A 22,744-nucleotide genomic window follows, 5' to 3' on the forward strand; every position below is an offset into this window, starting at 1 on the left:
AGCTTTTTTTATTACCAATTCAATTTCATTACTAGTAATTGGCCTGTTCAGATTTTCTATTTATTCCTGATTCAGCTTTGGAAAATTGTATTTCTCTAAGAATTTATCAGTTTCTTTTAGGTTGTCCAATTTGTTGCCATATCATTTTCATAACAGTCTCTTATAATCCTTTGCATTTCTGTGGTGTCAGTTCCTCTGCCTTTTTCATTTCTTATTTTATTTATTTGACTCTACTTTTTTTTTTATTTCAATGGCTCTAGCTAAAGATTATCAATTTTGTTTATCTTTTCAAAGAACCAACTCTTGGTTTCATTGGTATTTTTAATTTAATTTAATTTAATTTAATTGAGTCTCTATTTCATTTATTTCTATTCTAATCTTTATTAATTCCTTCCTTTTACTAACTTTGGGCCTTTTCGGTTCTTCCTTTTCTAGTTCCTTTAGGTATAATGTTATATTATTTATTTGGGATTTTTCTTCTTTCTTGAGATTGGCCTGAATTGGTATAAACTTCCCTCTTAGAACTGCTTTTGCTGTGTCCCAAAGATATTGGACCATTGTGTTTCCAGGTGGGTAACTCTTAAAGAATAAAAGATACTTTAAAAACTTAATAATCAAATACAATGTTAGATTCTTTTGGAGCCTAATTCAAACACATTGTTCTAAAAGGACATTTTTGAGAGGGGTGCCTAGTGGATCAGTCAGTTAAGCATCCGATGACTTGGTTTCAGCTCTGGTCATGATCTCATAGTTGTGGGATCAAGCCCCACATAGGGCTCTGGGCTCAGCTTGGAGTTGGCTTCAGATTATCTCCCCCTCTCCCTCTGGCTCACTCTCTCTCTCTCAAATAAATAAATAAAATCTTTTAAAAAATACTTTTGAGACAGTTGGGAAAACTTGAACATGGGCTGTTCTTAAGCAGGGTTAGGGAATTATTATTATTATTATTAGGTATACTAATGAGAGTATATTGTGTATGTATTAAGTGTTTGTATCATTAGAAATGTATATAGGTGAAGTGACATAATATCTCAAATGTGCTTTAAAATACTCAAACAAGCTGAACAAGACTGGCAAAATATTGATAATTGTTCAAGCTGAGAGAGAGGCACATATTGGCTCATTCTAATAATCTATTTTTTGTTATGTGGGAGCTTTTCTAATAAAATTTCTGAAATGATGAATGTATTTAATAAATGAAAATATGAGAGAAGAACACTCCACAGTTCTTCGAATGCCCACTCAATCGTACTCTTACTGCTAACACTCTCCTAAACTCACTTCAGATTACAATTTACCTAAAAGAAAGTTTCACAGTCCCCAGATCAAGTAATGGAAAAACATAACACAAAACCTTAATTACCTTCACAACCAATTTCATCTTCTCCTGTAATGCAATCCAGCTCACCATTGCACTTATATTTGCTTGGAATACAAACACCAGATTTACAGAAGAAACCTTTGCCTTGGCATCCTACACAAACATAAATAGAAGAAGGTTTTTATTTTTATTTTTTCATATTTAAAATCCACTAAGACAGAGTCCGAAATGCAGGGGCGGTCTTCTACTACCTGTGCAGCACAGTTCGTCACTCTGGTCTCCACAATCGTTGATACCATTACAGGTTCGCTTTTGAGGAATGTATTTCCCATTCACACAGTGAAAGGAGTCATTCGCTGGAGGAGCTGTAAATTGGGAATTCTCTCTGTGAAATTTATTTACAGAGTTGTAGGTGACATCTTGATCCCATTTGGAATAATGAGGACAGTAAGATAAAGTCAGGCATCAAATAGAAAATGATAAAAAACGTATTGGTAGCATCAACACAACATGTATGGTTGATAAGGAAAATAAATGGCAAAGCTGGTTTGTGGAGGCCCTTTCGTTATCTCTGAAAAACGGTATTTACTGTGGAGGTCTGTACTTGCTGAGGCTGGAGGAGAGGGCTCAGGGATCACGGGCCCTTGCTCACGTCAGCAAACACGGGTGCTCAACCATTCCTTTCGTGCTACTGCACAGATCCTCACTTCCATGCCATGACTTACTTGGGCAGTGCCATTTATATTTTGATGGTACTTTTTGTTTTTTAGCACCAAAAAAAGGCATTAGCCTTTAAAACCATATGTATGACTAAAATATTCCCATGTCAGGACCAAGGAGAAAAGTGCCATGACTGTCTTGAGATTGTGGTCACTTAAATATTTTAAAGACATTTTGAAGTGTGTAGGCCGGACCTCTCATAGGAGATATTGAGGCTTCTTCTGATGCTCGTGTTACTTATGTTTGTTATATTAACTTTAATCCAGACGTTTCAGCAAGCAAAGAGGAGTCAGGCAACTTTGCTCCCCGTAAAAGAACCTGAAGAGAAGTAATATTTGAATGCAAAAAGGTACAACAGAGGAAAGGCACCAATTTAGGTTCTAAAGCCCAAAAAATGATTTTGCCTCTATTATTGCAACTGAGTATCTATCATTTGTTTGTTTACTACAGACGTGGTGTGCAATAAACAATTTGGAAGGAAGCTTTGAAGTTTCAGGCAAGTACTCTACCAACCTGCATTCTGTGTGTAGCAAACCACACCAGCGAAATCCTGGTCATTTCTAGTTCTTCTCTTAGTAAAAGTACATTCAGCCAAACTCGTCTCTAATCCTCGACAATGCACTTGGAGACATTCGGTGGAATTCATAGAGAGATTTTCAGGAATCTCAAACTGTTTCTGAATATCATAAGCACCTCTACAAATAGAATAAGTGAGACACTAGGGTAGAATGTTTAGTACTTTGCATATATAACCTTAGTGTAGGAGGAAAGGAACTAAAGTAATCTCGTCTGATTTTCTACATTTGAGTGATACATTGAACAAGATGCTTAAGTTCTCTGAGCCTCAGTATCTTCACCTGTAAAAGGGAATATGATAATCTCAGCTAGTTTTGTAAAGATTAATTAAAACAATCAATTTAAACTGGCTAGCCGAAGCTCAAACGTGGCAAACACTCAGCAAATATTTGTTTCCTCTTCTCTGTTTCTTGTTAAGGAGAACTCCTTCTTCCACACTCCTGGTGTTTCCTTCCAACCTGAGATGCATCATTCTTGGCTTCTCTCCATCTCTTAATTCCTTTTTGCTCAAGGAAAGGGAGTGAATAATTGATCAGGGAATTTGGGAATTATAAATCAGGCAAGGTTAGCTCACCTTTTCTATCTTTCCTTTTGGGGACCTCTTCACATGCCTCATGCTGTAAGGCTTACCTGGATGACCCCATTATTGCTTAGAATTTGGGAGGTTAAGTTGGTTTAATTCTAGCAGGTTCATTTTGTTTTTATGCCAAGCCATGTCCTCAATTCAGCCTTGACAGTATTAAGGTGATATTTTGGCATCTATATGCCATTGCTTGGACTTCTCAATTTGTTCAGAATTTGTGCTCCCTCTATGACTCAATAGCCTAGAGATGATGAGTTACAGTAAACTATTCTTCTAGAACATTCAATTGCTCTCTGCTTCTGTTTAGAAGGAAATGGAGGAAATGGTGTTAAAAATAAGAAGTTGAGTAAAGATGCATCAGGTAAATATAAACAATAACAAAGCAATAATGGCAATATAAATATTAGATCAATTATAATGAAAGGCAAAATGAAAACAATTAAAGGGAATAAGAAAGGCATTTTTAATGATTTCAGATCAATAATGATGATAAAAAGGAGTCATAAAACTGTGCCAAACAGCATCAAAATATGAGAACAAATGAGAGCCACTGGGGCAATATGACAGGTAAATAATTTGAAAAAAACCTCTCAATTTAAAACTTTCTAAAATTATTAGATAAAATGCTTTCAATAAGTTCTTCTTCTTCTTTTTTTAAGATTTTATTTATTTGAGAGGGAGAGCACGAGCAGGCAAGGGGGGAGCGGAGGGAGAGAGAGAGAAGCAGACTCCCAGCTGAGCAGGGAGCCCAACAAGTGGCTCAATGAGGTCTTAAAGAAGTAAGGAAAATACCCACTGGCTAAAATAAGAGAAGTCTGGGGGCTCCTGGGTGGCTCAGTCAGTTGAGCGTCTACCTTTGGCTCAGGTCATGATCCCAGGGTCTTCGGATCGAGCCCTGGGTGGGGCTCTCTGTTCAGTAGGGAGTCTGCTTCTCCCTCACCCTCTGTGATCTCTGTCATTCTCTCTCAAATAAATAAATAAAATCCTTAAAAATAAATAAGTAAAATAAAATAAAATAAGAGAACTCTGTCCATGAGCTCCTACAAAATATGATAAGAGCAAAATACTGAGAGATCAAAGACTGAGAGAGTTTCCCATTAGATTGAATTATAGGTTGTAGGTCACAAACTGTCAAAAATCACAAATGTCTTGTGGCTCAATTTAATAAGATACTCTCACTAATGAACTACTAGCAGATGTGGTTTAGGAAGAAGGAAACTGAATTCAGAATAAAATTGAGAGATGCAGCAAGCAGCAACAAACCAAGATGTTGGTAAACATGAAATAAATCTGAGCGAGCACTGGCTGAGCAGCAGTAATAATGATTGCTTATTATATAATGATAGTAATTCACTGCAGGGATATATAAAAATAATGGGGAACTAAATACTGGAAACTTGGTAGAAATAATGACGTTCCTTATATTATTCCTAAGAGGGTAAGGACTTCCTAAGTCAAGAATTCATGGTATAAATGTGAAGATAACCACTAAAGGAACAGAAATAGGATGTATATAATTTACACACCAAGTAGAAGGGGCTGGGGGATTAAAAAATACAACTTTATTAAACCCAACAGAAATTAGAAAAGGAAAAACAAGTACACAGAAAAAGCAGGGTAAATAATAATACTAAAGTAAGATAGAGAAAATAAGTTCAATAATGTAAATAATCACAATAACGTAAATGGACTAAGCTCTTCAGACAGTTGTCATATTGGATTAAAAAAAAAAAACCTAGATACGTGCTGTTTATAAAGGACACATTTAACAGATAAAGACATAGAAAGCTTGTGAGTAAATAAGTAGGAAAAGGTTTGAACAAAGCAGTTAACAAGCTTACTTATTTTAATGGACAGCACATTTATTATATAGAACGCACGTGAAACATTTAAAATATACTCAGCACACTGGGGATGTACTGTATGGTGACTAACATAATAAAAAATATTAAAAAATAAATAAAAAATAATATATATTCAGCAAAAAGCAAGTGTCAATGAATATTTAAACAATTGTCATCATATAGAGACCATTCTCTTACCACAGTACAATTAAATAAGAAATCTATAACAAAAAGCTAACTAAAAGCAAATATATATTCATTAGGAAAGTAAAAAAGAAACTTCTAAATCAAAAAATGAAATTATACTGAAAATTAAAAAATATTTCAAATTGAACAATAAATAAAACACTCCTTTTATGCCACTGAGATTTATGGCATGCAGATGAAGCATTACCTGGGAGATTTGTACCTTAAATGCTTATATTAGAAAACAAGAAAAGTTGTAAATCGATGAGTTAAGTAAGCATTCAATTCAAGGAATTAGGAAAAATACAATAGAGAAAAGAAGAGAGAGAGCCAAAGGGAACAACAAAACCTTAATAAGGTTGAAAGAAAGGAACAAGAGACAATTTACATATAAAATATAGAAATCAAAAACACAGTCAAATAGATCTCTTCAAGGTAGATCAAGAAAAAAAGAGAGAAGGCATAGATAATATTAGGTATGAAAAAGTGGACATGACTACAGACAAGCAGAGATAGATAGTAATGAACATATTTACAACTTTCTGGAACTGCAAAGGATTCATATCCAGATACTTCAACAAACTTACAGGTGCTCTGTGCTCAATGGTGTTCCAAGTGCTAGTGACGCATGAACATAGTTAATCCTCGTAACAGGGCTATGAGGCAGGGTGTTAATATTCTCGGGTTACATATGAGGAAATTAAGGCAGAGAAAGATTGGGTAATCAAAAAGCAAATAGTTGGGGTGCCTGGGTGGCTCAGTCAGTTAAGCATCTGCCTCTGGCTCAATTCATGATCCCAGGGTCCTGGGATCAAGCCCTGCGTTAGCCTCCCTGCTCAGTGGGGAGTCTGCTTCTCCCTCTTCTGTTCCCCTTGCTTGTGCTCTTTCACTGTCTGTCAAATAAATAAATAAAATCTTAAAAAAAAAGAAATTTTATCTTAAAAAAACAAAAAAGCAAATAGTTGAAACAATAAAACGAATCCTGGGAAAATCCACTGACAACAAGCACTCACTGTTGAAATCCAAGGTCAAGACAGGCTACATTAGCCTCCGCCATGCTCCAGGGTTTTTTACATATGAACATTTTCTTATCTTGTTCTACAAGTTTTACTTCAACAATTCCTTCCGAAGTGGTATTTCCATACTTTACGGAAACATTAAATTGCGCTAAAATTTAAAAAAACCAAAAGAATGAGCAATATTTAGGCATTCACCTTTTTGCTCCTGATGAAAAGCCTTTAAAATAACAAAAGAGATAATTTCAAATTAACTTTGAACACCATGAAAATTTTAACAACAGTAAGCAATTATTTCACAAAGCAACCCTGTGAAGACTACACTGATATTTATCCTCCATTTTTACACATGAGGTTAAGTTGCTCGCTCCAGTGGGGAAGCCAGGAATTGGAAGCTACCATATTGATCTCACTCCCAAGTGTGTGCTCCTCAAAGTAAGCCAAACAAATAATTACAATGTAAAAAAGTTATACGTATTCTCATATATTTAAGGCATTTAATGCCTCAAGAGAACAAAAGTCTGCCACTGACAAAATAATCTCCATTATTGCTTCCCTCCTTTCCAACAGGCAGTAGGGAGCTCTCCTTTTCCTGTTCCCCAGTGCCTCAACCTCTTCACTCAGCATCACACAGATATTTAGGTACTGTGTGTCAGCATATGTCATGATACCTTTAAAAAGAATGTTTTGGGGCACCTGGGTGGCACAGTTGGTTGAGCACCTGACTCTTGGTTTCAGCTCAGGTCGTGATCTCAGGATTGTGAGATTGAGCCCCAGGTCAGGCTCTTCACTGAGCATGGACTCTGAGTTTTTCTCTCCCTCTCCCTCTGTCCCTCCCCACCTATGCTCTCTCTCTCTCTCAAATAAATAAATAAATCTTTAAAAAGGAGAAGTTTTGAGTGTTTTTTTATCAGTTCATGAAGTCCCTGTGATAATTGATACCAGAAGATAAGCCTGAGGCTTGCTGTCATAGCTAAAATTTCATGAGCTCTTTCTGTGTGTGAAACACTATGTGAAGATCTTTACATTCATCATTTTATTTAATTTTCATGAGGGTCTTATGAGTTAGGAACTAGTGTTATTCACATTTTACAGATGTGGAAAATGCGGTCTGCCAGTCACATAGCTTGTCAATAACCGAGGTGGGGTGGAGGGGCTTGCCACTCAATCTGACAGTGGGATTCCTAACCTTAACCACTCCACAAATTCACCTACTAGCATCCCAGCCTCCTCACTGCATTAGGAACCTGGATGGAGTGTAGACAAGCTCTTTCATCTGATGTGCCAAGTTTGCTAGGTAAGAGCATGACCTAGGTCAGTAATGTCCCAGGTCAGTAATGGCCTGAGCTCCCGTTAGATCAGGGCCAATGGGTTTGGGGCTCCCTAGGGATAGGGGCTGATGGGATGGATGCTGGAAGAAATTATTGAAGCTGGAGGTCCAGAAATGCTGCTCCATATCAGGATTGATCTCATGTAAAGACTTGTTCACTGGGTTCTGAACCAACTCAATGGCTCTAGGAATAGTTCTGCTAGCCAAGTAGAAGTGACGGTGGGGATAATTTTGAAGGGCTGGGCAGCAGAGGGTGGCACAGGCACTGAGGGGAGGGACTGGCCTCAGGGCCTTGTGCAGTGGACTCAAAGGCTGGCTATATTCTGGTGACTCTAATTTCTTTAGTTATTACCACAATTACAATTGAGGGTCTAGACAGGAATTTTGAATTGGCATCATAACATTTCATAGCAAAATTATTTTCTAATAGAAAGTATGGTAAACAATTTCCTTCTCACATCATAGGTTCAACTAGGCTTTTCCTACCTTCAGCTCTGCATGCTCCTCTATTTAAAAACTTTGCCTCCGGACGAAGACATTCGAAACTCTTCTGCTGACAGTAAGTTGGGTAGGTTTTCCCGTTAGTTGAACACACTAAGGTGCCATTCTTTGGGCACTGATAAGGGAGTTTACAAATACAGGTCCCGTCGATGCATTTCTGCCATGGTTGGCAGAAGACTTTCTTGCAGGAGAGATGTGTGTGTTTTTCAGTTAAGCACTTTTTATCTACCAGATCCTTTTGAGGTGTGTGTGATACCAAAGAAAGCTGTAAAACACAAAACAAACATAACAAACTAAAATCTTCTTTTTGAAGTTGACTAAGTGAAGGAAAGGAACAAAACAAACTTACCTACCACACAGTACAGGTGAGATGATGTGGTGTAGTGGCTTTCAGAATCACAAACCTGACTTCTAGTCCTAGCTTGGGTACTTACAGTTACATGTCCTTGGGTAAGTTACTTACCCTCATGAAATGTGTGTTTTCTCATCTGGAAAATGGGGTAATGTCTTTTATTTTGCAAGGTTACTTCAAGGATTAGAAATTACATACATATAATGGTTGACAGGTACTAGGCATGAGGTCAATGGGAGCTATTATGATCTTAAAGCCAACATAAAGATCTGCCTTGGAAGAAGTCAATGAATCTCCTAAGTCATGTTAAGAAGTAATAAAATTGGTGCTAAATATAGTCCTGTGGAATGAATTGATGAGTGAAATTGGTTAATTTTATTAATAAATGCAAAACCATTTGTTAAACTCCTACTGTGTATAAAGTTTCTCTAAGATGAACGTATGTGGGCTTTGTCTTCCAAGGGCTTGATATCTAGGCACTAAGACAGAAACATAATAACCGGGGTACAAGGCAGATTGTGGTAACTGATATCGCAGTGGTACAAATACAACACAGTACTCTTGGAGAACCAGAGTGGAAGGGAGTTAGTCTTCCTAGGGGTATTTATTTATTTACTTATCTATTTAGGGGAATTTAAAAAGGCCTCATGGAAGTGGTAGTATTTGAGCAAGGTGAGGAAGGACAGATGCTAGCAGAGGGCTGGAGCTAGCAAAACACAGGAGGGAGGGTGCAGAATGTATTTAGGGAATCATGAGCCATTCCAACTGATGGGCATATAGGGTTTCATATGCTTCAAATGGGGTGGTCACTGGTCGGGAAACTGGTAAGAAGTAGTAGGAGTGGAGTATGAAAATGGTTTGGAAAGACACTCAAGCAAGCAAAAGCAATAGGATTGGACAATTTAATCCAAGTTGGGTTGAAGGTGGGTCCTAGGTTTTGAGGTTGAGTGATAGTGAAGATGTATAATGCTATTATGAATTTGGTTTGGGACCTGTTGAGTATGAAGTGTCTGAAGGACACGCATCTGGAAGCACTTTGTGGAGAAGGGGATATCTGGTATGTGTCTAAAGCTTGGAAGACAGATTATTAGCTCATTTATTAGTTAACTCAGTAAATGAGTTAGTACGCACCATTCTGTGCCAGAGAATGGCCTAAGGCTAGGACCAGAGGCATAAAACTCCCTATTGAACCCAAAGAGAGACATGCAAGCCTAACTGACAATGTCTCTGATAGAGATGGGCTGGAGATGCCATCAGGACAGTGCTCTGGGTCCTGGCCCGACTAGGAGGCTCTGGGACATTTCCAGAAAGAGCTAATCTGGGCTGAGTTCTGAAGGTGCTTAGCAGAAGTCACTGGCAGAGGTGGTGGTGGGTAGGCACTTTTGGCAGGACTGTAAGAAAGAGAACAGCAGGCTTGTTGAGGCTAGAGAACAGAAAGGGAGGCTGGTGGAGGATAAGAGAGCAGGTCCTGGGGAGAGCCACTTTAAGCAAAGAAGCAAATATGCATTTGAGGAAGATCGTGGAGATCAGACCAGATAGACAGGAGGCCAATTAGACTTGCAGGAATCCAGGGGAAATAGGTGGAGGGCTGGCAACAGACCAATTGGGTCAAAAGTGAGTTGTGGAAAGCCAGTGCTGTCTCCATCCCCTGGCTGGCCCGTCTGGAGGATGAGTGTCTTGTCCTTTAGTCTCCCCAGCCCCGGGCAACAAGCCCCCATCTCTTTCTCAGTGTCCTCCAGCTGCAATAACAGCCAGTGGGGGCAGAAACAAGTTGGACAATCTTTAAATGCTGCCATGAAAACAAACAAAAGCCAATCAATTAAAACGATGCAAAATTTTGCATAAGTTTGAAAGTCATTCCATCTAATATGCTTATCAGTAAACTTTATTAAATAGCCACAGAAACAAGAAAATTTGACAAATCGGTCATTCACTACACTGGCTTTTGACACGCTGATCTTTAAAGAAATCTGCCACTCACATACTTTCCATGGTTCCATGTACCTCTTTTGTGGCACTTTAATTAGAGTTGAAATTTTTGTAATTACTTAGCTCCTATATCTTTCACTGAGAAGATTGTAATTACCCTGACAGCAGGCACTGTCACCCTTCTACGTATCCCCCTTGTATTGAAGGAGAGACATTCCAACTGGGTGCAAGTAGAAAACAACTAGATTCTTTCCAGCCTTTATCCCTTTAAACCCTTTCTGAGGTGCCATTTTCTTCTTGCTCTTTGGACAGAAACATGGGCAAGTGTCATAACTTTTCAGTCATTCTTAGATTAGTGCAAAAACAAAAAACCAAGACTTTTAGTCCAGGAACAGTTATATAACAACAATGGCAATGTCCAGTTCTCTGTAATCATTGAAACTCTGATTTTCATTTCAGGTGAAAGCTGCTTCTTTTTCCCAGCTCAAATCTGCTTTAAGGGGTGTGGTGGACCTGGTATTCATTGAATGGTGAAAAAACGCCCAGCAAACACAGAACATGGAGGAGAATTTACATGTAAGGAGCTGAAGATGTGGAACAAGTAAAAGAGAATTTGCTTCCCAACCAGAGAGGCGTCCTTTGCTCCATGTGTCTAATGCTGCAGTGAGCTTCAGAGAATGAGGCTGTAAAAGGGCCACTGAATTAGATGAACAAAGATCATTGGGACTTTTCAAAGAAGTAGTGTTAGCTAAGTGTTGGAGGCAGAAACCAGACCTGGGTGAGTTGAGGCCAGAATGGGAAATGAAAAAATGGAAGCAGAAGTATAGGGTAGCCGTTTTGATTGCCCTTGTGCTTTGATGTGGGAGACCGAACACAGGCTTTAAAAAAGTCTCTGGGTGGCTCAGTCGTTAAGCGTCTGCCTTCTGCCCAGCGCGTGATCCCAGTGTCCTGGGATCGAGCCCCGCATCGGGCTCTCTGCTCCGCTGGGAGCCTGCTTCTCCCTCTCCCACTACCCCTGCTTGTGTTCCCTCTCTCACTGGCTGTCTCTCTCTCTGTCAAATAAATAAATAAAACCTTTAAAAAAATTAAAAAAAAAAAAAAAGTCTCTGCTTCCAGGGCACCTGGGTGGCTCAGCTGGTTAAGTGTCTGACTCTTGGTTTTGGCTAAGGTTATGATCTCAGAATCATGAGATCAAGCCCTTCATGGGGCTCTGTGCTCAGTGCAGAGTCTGTTTGAGTTTCTCTCTCCTTCTCCCTCTTCCCCTCCTGCTCATGCTCGCTCTCTCTCAAATAAATAAATATATCTGTAAAAAAAAAAAAAATCTCTGCTTTCTCCCCAAGCCCCACTAAAATGAGGGTAAAAGAATTTTTTTTTTTTAAATAAGGTATAACCAATACACGAAAGCGAATGGGGAGACTGTTACAGGAAATCAGTTGGGCTCTAACAGGATGCCTGGAGGCCAGCAAAGAAGTTATGGCCAGCTATCAGGAAAGTCAGGGGCCTGTCCTGGCAGCATTCCAAAACAAAGCCACAAGAAGCCAGATTAAACCAGACAGGCCCAAGATGGCTGGTAAGATGGATGGGTTGCGTCAAGGCTTCAGGGCCGGAGTTCTCTGCAGTCCACCCAGCAAAAGAGGACTACAGACTTGAGGTGTTACCAAAATTGGAAAGCAGAAGGGCTGGTGGTAATGGATTCAGCAGACCAGAGGGAACTGAGAGGCCTGATGAGGAAAGGTCATAAGAATAAAGCAAATTCACCCCACAGAACCCCAGAAAAGTTTAGGAATTAGTACTTTTGAAGAAGATGGAGTGACTAAAAATCCAGGCAATTGTTTAAAATAAATGTTAGTATAAACTTATTATAAAGGAATCTGATATAAATAGCTGAAGAAAAAAAATAGAAAAAACAGCAATGACTTGAAAGTGGTTGTCTCTGGATGGAGAGAATCATGGTGAGGATGGGTGATGGGTATGATAAGGGTATTTTATAAACAAAGATAATTGATTCATGATCTTACCTGAGTGGTCAGTATCTATGCCCAATCCGTTGTTAAATATTTTTAGTATTACCATGGTTTTAAGCCTTATTTGCCTTTGTAAACTATACACATGGATTAATTTGATAAACATAATTAAACAAAAAAGAATATCAGTATGCTTTCAGTGGAGGAAAAATTGAGCATTAGGCTTTGAAGGAAAATGGATGGGATAGTAGCATAAAGGGATCCAGAATAAAGAGAGAATTTGTGGTTGTTAGGACATAGGAGATTTCATAATAACTACAGGCTAAGATCAGGGATCTAACAGAGTCGGGAACACTGAAGCTTTAAGAGAAAGGGAGCAATATTGTTGAAACACAATTGAGGAAGATATAGGAGAAGGTATAATCAGGGAATGGTGGAGGAGATTGCCTTAGAAATTAAGCACTTTTCTATTCTTACAACTTTTCATTGTAAGTTGGAATCAATTTTATAGTAGTGTTACATTTTGAATTTCAGGTTGATGGTAATGGCTAACACCAACACAGTGGCTGTCGACAATGGCTATAACCAAATGCGAGCTAGCTAGAAAGTTATTGTGGGGCCGTAGCTAGGGACAGAAGAGTAAGCTTTGTTTATCTGCTGTGTAAAACAGCGGGCTTTAATGCTGAGGGGACTGGAGGAGTTACGTGTGTCTATGGGTCCTCAATGCCTAGAGTAGTGGGCTGATGATCTCTAAAGATGTTTTTAAAGGGGTTTGTAAATGCATTTGTATTCCAGTCTGCCTGAAACAGATTATAAATTATACCTCATACATTTATGTAAACTCATCTTTCCAATGTATATAGATGCTACTAAGACTAATAAGAAAAATTATTTAAATCATCACTGAAATTATATAGACATTGTCACTTCCCACCCACAATAACAGATACTAAAACAACAGTTGCTATTATGTATGTGGTTGATGGTATAAGATGGGGTGATGGATCAAAAGCTTTCTTAATGTTTATCTTCGAGGTAAACATTAACACTGTTTACTAAAATCTTATTTTGCTCTACTTCCAGGCCAATGGGAAGATTGTATTCCTTGCTGAGGTTGGACATGGTGGTAATTTGCTTTGGCCAATGGAATGTAAGCTGAAGGAACATGTAATGGTTTCAGGTGGAAGCATGTAATTGCCCATGCTCAATGACCTGTCCTGACATGGTGATCATGGAGACATGTGTTGCAGAGATACCATAGAACCAAAGCAGCCCACAATGTTGGGCCAACACATGGAGGACGGGTTTCCTAGAGAGTCACCCAGACCCACAGTGGACTTTGCATGAGTAAAAATTAACTTCTGTAGTGTGAAGCCACTGAGATTTTGGAATTGGTTACTGTGTAATATAGGCTAGGTATCTAGATATACATAGCTATTGATATCTAGATAGTCTTCATAATCCCAAATCTGGAGAACCACTTATCTAGAAAGTATGGGACCTAAATCATTCTGTGTGTGAGCTATGTGTGAGTTGATTGAAGCATGCTAAAGAAGTGTTTTTCATTTTTATTTAGCCTGGAGTAACAAGCTATAAAAGACCTACCAAATACATGGATCAGGTATTTCCAATTGTGGCCCTAGACCATCTGTATGAAAACCACCTAAGGTGAATCATCTTGTAAATGCAGATTCTTGAATCCAAACGATAGATCTTCTGGTCTCTAGGGAAAGACCTTGAAATCTGTAGCTTAAACAAGTTCCATAAAGATTCTTATGCTCCCAAAGACTGAGAACCACTTCTGTTGACCAATAACTTTTAAAGTGGGTTACGTATACTCTGGGAGTGTGAAGATAATCAGGTGGGTAAAATAACAGAAATTATATTAATTTGTTTTATCAAAAAAGTAGGAAGAAATTAATCCTTACTAATAATATTCAAATATGGATCGGCATGTGTGCCTGCACTCATAACATATTAATTCAATATTTACTGAGAGCTTACTATGTGCCAGGCACTGTTCTAGGTCCTACAGATACAAGATTGAACTGCACAAAGTCTTAGAGCTTACATTTCTAGTAGAAGACAGACAAGAATGAATAGAGAATAAACACATAGTATAACATAAGGTGACGAATGCTATGCAGGGTAAGAGAGATAGAGATTGGGGAGAGTGAGGGGAAGACTGCTATTCTGTATAGAATTGTCAGGGAAAGCTTTGGGGAAGGTTTACCTGGAGCAGACATATGAAGGTGAGTGAGCAAGCCAGGCAGGTATCTAGATGTGAGGTATGGTCATGGTCAGAAAAATGAGCCCAGTCTGTAGGGGAGAAGAATATTTGATGTGCTCTTGGTCTAGGGAGCAGGTGTAGCTGGGGGGGAGTAAGAGGCTGGAGGAGAACAGGAGGAGATGAGGTCAGAGAACTGGATCGATGGGCGATTGATCATATAGGACCTTATTATAAGTTACTATAAAGACCAGCTTATTCTCTGAATGAAATATAAAGCCGCTGGAGGGTGTGAGCCCTCCAATACTTAGAAGTTGGGCAGATGATAAAGAATTTGTAAAGGAGATGAGAAGATGTGGTCAGTGAAGTAAAAGACAAATAAATAGAAAATGGTGTACAGAGGCAAAGAGAAGGAAGGAGTGACCAGCAGCTGTGTCTAATGCTTCTCTAGTTAAATGGTGACCTTGAAAAATGTAATTTTGGTGGAATGGTGGGAACTCGAGCCTGAATGGGTTCAAGAAACAATGGAAAAAGAGAAACTGAGCGTAGCAAATTTTTGAGAGTTTAGACGTAAAGGGGCACAGAGAAATGGGGTGATAATTGGAAGCGGATATTGAGTCAACAGAGGGTTTTTGTTTTAGGATGGAGAACCATATACATGTGCTGATTAGGGATTATATGATTTAGTTTTAGCTAAAATAATCATCACAAGTGGGCGAGTGGTTTAAAGATTCGTACAGTGAAATGAATGCTGGACTGAAAATAATGCCAAAATGCAACACCAGTGGAAAAGCAAATGGCAGAGTCTACACTTCTTACCCCAGTAGAAACTGTTCGTCAGCCACATCATGGGGTTAAAAACAATGAAGAGTTAATTAGATATGACAGGAAGTCAGCCCTGCCCCCCAATTAGTAGTATTAAAATGAGTATTTGAAATATAGATTTATATCTAATATCATTAATGAGGAACCTCCTCTATGTGTTTATTGTGTATGTTGCTCTTTCTAAAGTATCTTTTGCAGCTAATATGCCATTAAATCAAAGGAAAAATTTTAAAAATAATGAAGTGTGTTTAATGACATTATTCCATTAAGACTGATGAAAATTATAAAAGATTATTTATGTGCTTAAAATTATATTTGTTTTTAAGGTGCATTATTTATATAGCAGTGTATTCATTATTTATTAATAAATACATTCATATATACTAGAAGCACATGTTCAAAAATTTTTAGCAGTTATGACTATAGTCTACTCATCTACAAAACATGACTCAAGTCCTTTAGTTACTGTTGCTTTTTTGTGTATATGGGTTTGTTTTGTTTGTTTTGGCCCTTTCCTTGGTATCTGCAATGATGTAGTGATTATTTTGATGTGAATTTTGTCTTTTTGTTCTAGGCACCACTACAATGACACAATTTTAGATAGATGGTTGGTAATTAGAAAACAAGGAACAATCTCCTATTCGCCCCAGTATACAGCTGTATAGCTTTACCTGTGTTGTCTTTGTCCGTCGTTTTTGTTTTTCATCTGTGTCCTATAAACAAAGAAAAAAGAATGATCAACTATGACCAAAGCACAGAAAAGGCCTCCACTGCCCCATTCTACGGCTAAGTAGCCATGTGATCTTGGGTAAATGACTTTACTTTCTGATTCTGTTCTTCTATATGTGGAAAATAAAAATAATATTCTCACAGAGCTGTTCTAAGGATCAAATGAAAAATACATGGGAAAACACAAATAAACATTTAAGACCCTATAGAAATGCAAGTATGATGGTAACTGTGGTGGATTGCAAGTGGCCCCAGTTCCACCCTCCCTGCATTCCAGTCCTTTGCTGTGCTTCTCACTGGGGGCAGGGTGTATTTTCTTAACTCTAGATCCTGGGTCTGGCCATGTGACTTGCTTTCATTAATAGGAAGTCAGCAGATGTGACACAAGAGATTGGAAAGTATTTGTCCAATTGGGTTTGTCCTTTTGCTTCTCTGCCATGGCTATGAGAAGAACATGGCCAGGCTAGCAAAGAAGAACCACTCTAGCTGAGCCCAGCTTAGGTCAGCTGATCACCAGCCAACCTGCAGACTAGTATACTAAATAAAGTTTTATGCCACTGAGATTTTATGGTGATTTTATTATTATACCATTAACTGGTATAATCATCATTTCCCTGGAAAACACTGAGGGAAAAAAATGGGAAAGATTCAAAAAGAGTAAACAATATAGAATTTTGTCTGTCTTCCAGAAGTGAATAAACAGCTCATATCCTGAAAGTTAACAACCAAATGGGAAGTCTTTCCATTGGAAGAGTTTTAGGACCCCTGTGGCCTCAGTTTCTTCTCATCCTGGTCTTTGCTAGCAACTTTCGTCTATAATTTTTTCCTCTTCTTGGATCTGTCCATCTTGTGTTATACCTGTTTCTGATATAAAGTCATGCTCTGATACCCCAACAACCAGATACTTAACCAGCAGCCATTCTATTCAGATAAAAAAGTAATGTTTCTTTACTAATACAAAATGATGAATTGCTTTAATTAATGTAAAGAATTTTGTTATTGTTGTTTTTTGTTTTATTTTTTTTAAATAACTATCCCATTTGTCCCAGGACCAGTATGTTGTTGCTGGAAATGGTAGGAAAATGGCTGTATGGTGTGCGCAGGTAGGGTGGGCACTTATACCCTGTTCTTAAAAAATTGGGAATACTGCTTTGGGGTCAAATCCATTACTTTTGCCTCAGAGATTAAAAAAAAATCATTGGCCTTGTTTATTGGTCTTGTTTTTTATTATGAAGGTAAGGTCGCTGAAATTTTGTTGTTGTTTTCATTTTTAATTAAGTTTTAAAAAATAGGAAACTCAAAGGAATATTACAAACAGGTTCAAAAGGGTACTTGTAAAAAGCATATTGCCTTTTTTCCCTTAACCTACCCAGGCCAACTTCAGAGTCAACCATTTAATAGTTCTTTGTGAATCTTTCTGGACATTATCATTGTATGTGAGCCCATGTTTTATTTTCTAACTCTGCCCCCCAACACCAGTACAATATGTAACCAGTGGTCCTTTCTAATGTTTTGTTATTATAACCAATGTTATAGCAAATCTTTTTATATGATACACATCATTTTCCACATATATGTCAGTACTTACCTGAAATTGTGTAATTGCTGAATAAAAAAATTAGCAGTTTTAACTTTGAAAGGTATTGCCTAGAGTTTCTCTCTATAGAGGTGGTTTTCCTTTGTATGCTCATCATCAATATATGACAGTGCCCATTTCCCATAATCTTGACCATAGAACATATACCTCACTAAACATTTTTATCTTTGCCAATTTGGTATATAAAAATGTTATCAGAGTATAGTTTTATTTGCAGTTTTCCCCAATGAGTGAGGTTGAACATCTTTCGATATGCTCAAACATGAAGAGAGATCTTTCTTTCTTTCTCCTTGCACTGACCATATCTTTTGCTGATGTATACTGGATTGTTGTCTCGTTTTTTTGTTTGTTTGGCTTTTTTGTTTTGTTTTGTTTTTTGTAGGAACTCTATATGTTAAAGAAACCAGCACTTTGGAATATGAGTTGCAAAAAATTGTTCATCTATTTATCAATGTGCAGTCTAGTGTATTTGACACACAGAACAGATACTTTTTTTTAAAAAAAAGATTTTATCTTTGAGAGAGCGAGAGTGCAAGCGGAGGGGAGGGCGAGAGAGAGAGAATCTCAAACTGACTCTGCGTGAGCACCAGCGTGGAGCCCAAAGCCAGGCTCAGTCTCACTACCCTGAGATCATGACATGAGTGGAAACCAAGAGTCTTAATGCTCAACTGAGCCACCCAGGCAGCCCCAGAACAGATACTTTTAAAACATTACCCCACACAACAAAATTATTTTCAATAAAAACCATGAGAGAAATGAACAATAAATTATATAGAAAAATGTACACAGCAAACATTTTCTTTCATTGAAATTCACATATATATAAAACCATGCTTATAAAATATAAAGGTAAAAAATACAATACAGTACAAATAAGGAAAAACAGATATTTTTAACTACATAAATGTATTTAAGGAAAAAGGAAAAAATTATACCTATATATAGGTCTGTTACACTAATGAATAATAATTTTGCAGGTTTTTAAAAAGATTTTATTTATTTATTTATTTATTTATTTATTTATTTATTTAAGAGACAGTGAGAATGAGAGCACACAAGTGGAAGGGAGGGGGGAGCAGCAGAGGGAGAGGGAGAAGCAGGCTCCCCACTGAGCAGGGAACAGGACATGGGGTTCAATCCCAGGACCCTGAGATCATGACCTGAGCGGAAGGCAGATGCTTCACTGACTGAGCCATCCAGGCGTCCCAATAATATTGCAGCTTAAGAACAATTAAATACAAGGATAACAAAGAATACGTTTCATTTTAAAGACAGTATTCAAATTTGGTCAAATATGTCCCGTATGTACTATTGTTTGCACTTGGCACACCTTCGGGTCTGCACTGATTTACTATTTTATATTTTAAAAATAAAAATTCCAAATGGCCATTAGAGTGAAAAAACTGAAAACTCAACTTGTTTCTTCATCCCTTCATCCTTATAATTCACTGTGACAACACTGTTTATTTTGAATCTATTTACATTCAGAAAAATGTGATAACAGAGAGTTTGGAGACAGGAGCTGTACCTAAATGAGCTTGAACAATTCCAATGCATAAAGTATATGAGACTGCCTTTATCAGGGCTGATCTGAGAGTTGACTGAATTAGCTTAAACTTATAATACATCTACTAAAGGATACATTTTTAAAAAATGCCCATTTGAAGTTTACATTTGTACTTTAAAAACTCAATCTCAGTCACCCCAGCAATTGTTAACTGTACTAATACAAGAGCCACTAGCCAAATGTGGCTATCTAAATTAAAACTAATTAAAAGTAAATTAAATAGGAATTCTTCTGCTTCCAGTCAAGATTGAATAATAGGCACCAGATTTACCTTTCAGCCTAAAACAACCATGAAATGCACAAAATATAGAAAGCAATGATTTTCAAGATACTGGACATCAGGCGAAGAAGGGTAGTGATTCCTAAGAGTTGAGAAGTAAATGAAGAAGCTATATAATTGTTCCATTTGATTGCCTTGAGAGTGCCAAGACTGTGGTGCAGAGAGAGGGAACTTGCGCTGAGCCCAAGGGACTACCTGAGCTGAGGAGACAGATCTGAGAGTCTGAGGAGACCAAAGCAGCTATAGCTCTCAGAATCGAGTATTGGAAAGAAGTGAGTGGAATAGAAGGGGAACGTTGGAGCTCCTTAGCAGATGCCCTCTGAGTGTTCGTGAGTATTCATCAGCACGTGGCTGTGAAGAAACTACTGCAGACTGGGAAAAGAACCACCCGAAAAGAATTCTAGGTGACAGGGCCCACATTCAAACAAGGCCATGAATAGTGCTTGTTCACATCACTTGTGATTCGTGGGGCTTTTGGAAGTGTACATGGAAGGATCTTGCCTCAGTAGGGTGGAATAATTAGTCCTGGACTGAGTACTACTCTGGTCCTATGTAAAAATGCTTAAAGCCAAGACCTGAAAGGATCAAACTGTTTTCAGTAACTTAATTACATCTCAGAACAAAGTTCAAGAATATTTATAAGGATACAAAAATACTCAGCATCCAGCAGAGTAAAATTCATAACATCTGACATCCAATAAAGAATACTAGGCATGCAAAGATGCAGCAAAATATGACTCATAATGAGAAAAATCAATTGAAATTCACCCAGAACGCTAGCATAGATTTTAGAATTAGCAGGTAAGGATATTCAAATATTTATTATAACTGCATCCATATGCTTAGAGGGTTAAGCAGAAACATGAAAAATATATGAGATCCAAATTGAACTTCTAGAGTTGAAAACTACAATATTTGAGATAAAAACATATACTGGATGGAACTAACGACAGGTAAGACTTGGCAGAAGAAAAGAATAGAAAACCTAAAGATTTATCAAACAGAGTATGAGCAAGCTGTGGAACAAATTCAAGTGGCATGGTATACGTGTAATTGGAGTTCCAAAGGAAGTGAGTGAGACAGGAACAAAAAATGTATTTGAAGTAATAACGGCTAACAATTTTTCTAAATTTGATGAAAAATATAAATCCGCAGTTCCAACAAGCTGAATGAACCCCAAGCAAAAGAACCATGAAGGAAACTCCATTAAGGCATATCATATTCAAATTGTTCAAATACCAGTGATAAAAGGAAAATCTTCAAAAGAGCCAGAGAGAAGAAACACATTAGCAAAGGAACAAAGGTAAGTGTGATAGTAGAGGTCTCATCACTAATGCAAGTCAGAAGATAGTGGACAACGGTTAAAAATTACTGGCCGGGGGGTGGGGTGGAGGATCTGTCGATTTATACTTCTATACCTAACAAAAATATCATTAAAAGTTCAAGGCAAATAACAACCTCTTTAGACACAAAAGCTGAAAAATTAATCACCAGTATATCTGCCTTACAAGAAAAGTTACAAAAAAAAAAAGTCCTTCAGGCAGAAGGAGAATTATGCTGGATGGAAATTTGGACCTACAGAAAGGAATGATGAATACTGGAGATCTCTGGGAATATTTGATATGAGGGGGAGATCAGTGAAGACAGTAGCTTTTACCTCTGCTTTGTACCTTTTCTTGTGGTATCTTTGACTTTGTTGTCAGAGTAGTTTGGACTCATAAAATGAATTATGAAGTATTCACTCCTTTTCTTTTTTGAAGGAAGAGTTAGAGAAGAATTAGTGTTAATTCTTCTTTCAATGTTTAGTAGAATTTACCAATGAAGCCATCTGATACTGAACATTTCTTTGATGAAAATTTTTTTAAATTACTGAGTCAACTCTTGTTATATGTCTGTTCAGATTTACTATTTCTTCTTGATTCAATTTTGGTAATGTGTGTGTTTGTAGGAATCTGTCCACTCGTTTAGGTTATCTAATTTGTTGGCATATAATTGTTCGTAGAACTCTCATTCTTTTGATTTCTGTGATGTCTTCACTTTCTGATTTTATTTGCATCTCTTTTTTTGTCAGTCTAGCTACGGTTTGTCAATTTAGTTGATCTTTTCAAAGAACCAACTTTTAGTTTAATTGATTTTATTATCTTACTATTTATTTTTTCCATCTACATTCTTTCCTCCTCCTCCCCCTCCCCCTTCTCCTCCTCCTCCTCCTTCTTCTTCTTTCTCTTCTTCTTCACCATCTTCCTCTTCTTTTTTTTAAAGGCTAAACCACATGCTACTAAACAACCAATGAATCAGTGAAGAAATCAAAGAGGAAATAAAAAAAATACATGGAGACAAATGAAAATGAAGACATAATGGTCCAGAATCTTTGGGATACAGCAAAGGCAGCTTTAAGAGGGAAATTTATAGCAATGCCAACCTACCTCAAGAAACAAGAAAAATTTCAAATAAACAATCTAATCTTACACCTGAAGGAACTAGAAAAAGAACAAACAAAGCCCAAAGTTGGTGGAAGGAAATAATAAAGATCAAAGCAGAAATAAATGAAATAGAGACTAAAAAATAGAAAAGTTCAATAAAACCAAGAGTTGGCTCTTTGAAAAGATAAACAAAATTGATAAACCTTCAGCCAGACTCACAAGAAAAATGGAGGACCAAATAAATAAAATCAGAAATGAAACAGAAATAATTACCAACATCACAGAAATACAAAGCATTTGGCGAAATTCAGTATCTGTTCATGATAAAAACTCCCCATTTATCTTTATTTCCGTGCTATTCCTAGCTTTGGATTTAGCTTGCTCTTCTTTTTCTGGTTCTTTTAAGGTATAAGGTTAGGTTTTTTTTATTAAGGATCTTTGTTCTTTTTTAATGTAGGCATCTACTGCTATAAATTTCCTGTGAGAACTGCTTTTGCCACATCTCTTATGTTTTGATATGTTGTATTATTGCTTTCATTCATTTCTAAATATTTTCTAATATACTCTGTGATTTCTTTGACCACTGGTTGTTTAAGAGTATGTTGTTTAATTTCCACGTATTTATGAATTTTCCAGTTTCCCTTCTGTTACTTATTTCTAGCTTTATTCCATTATCTTTAGAGGAGCTATTTATGATTTCAATATTTTAAAATTTATTGAGACATGTTCTGTGCCTAACATATGGCCTATGCTGAAGAATGTTCTATGTGCACT

General features: G+C 37.4%; 1 protein-coding gene across 1 annotated transcript in view; it reads right to left on the reverse strand.

Annotated features, from left to right (window-relative positions):
* The window catches only part of CFI (complement factor I), a 54,519-nt gene that overhangs the window by 25,472 nt on the left and 6,303 nt on the right, over nt 1-22,744 (reverse strand). Inside the window, exons 2-7 of the mRNA XM_026499181.4 lie at nt 16,046-16,087; nt 8,063-8,342; nt 6,244-6,397; nt 2,555-2,736; nt 1,573-1,686; nt 1,364-1,474 (exon numbers count right to left, since the gene is read on the reverse strand). Coding sequence (XP_026354966.1) covers nt 1,364-1,474; nt 1,573-1,686; nt 2,555-2,736; nt 6,244-6,397; nt 8,063-8,342; nt 16,046-16,087 — 883 coding nt within the window. The remainder of the gene's footprint in view (nt 1-1,363; nt 1,475-1,572; nt 1,687-2,554; nt 2,737-6,243; nt 6,398-8,062; nt 8,343-16,045; nt 16,088-22,744) is intronic.

This window comes from Ursus arctos, unplaced genomic scaffold (genome assembly GCF_023065955.2).
Source record: "Ursus arctos isolate Adak ecotype North America unplaced genomic scaffold, UrsArc2.0 scaffold_11, whole genome shotgun sequence".
Taxonomy (NCBI): Eukaryota; Metazoa; Chordata; class Mammalia; order Carnivora; family Ursidae; genus Ursus; species Ursus arctos.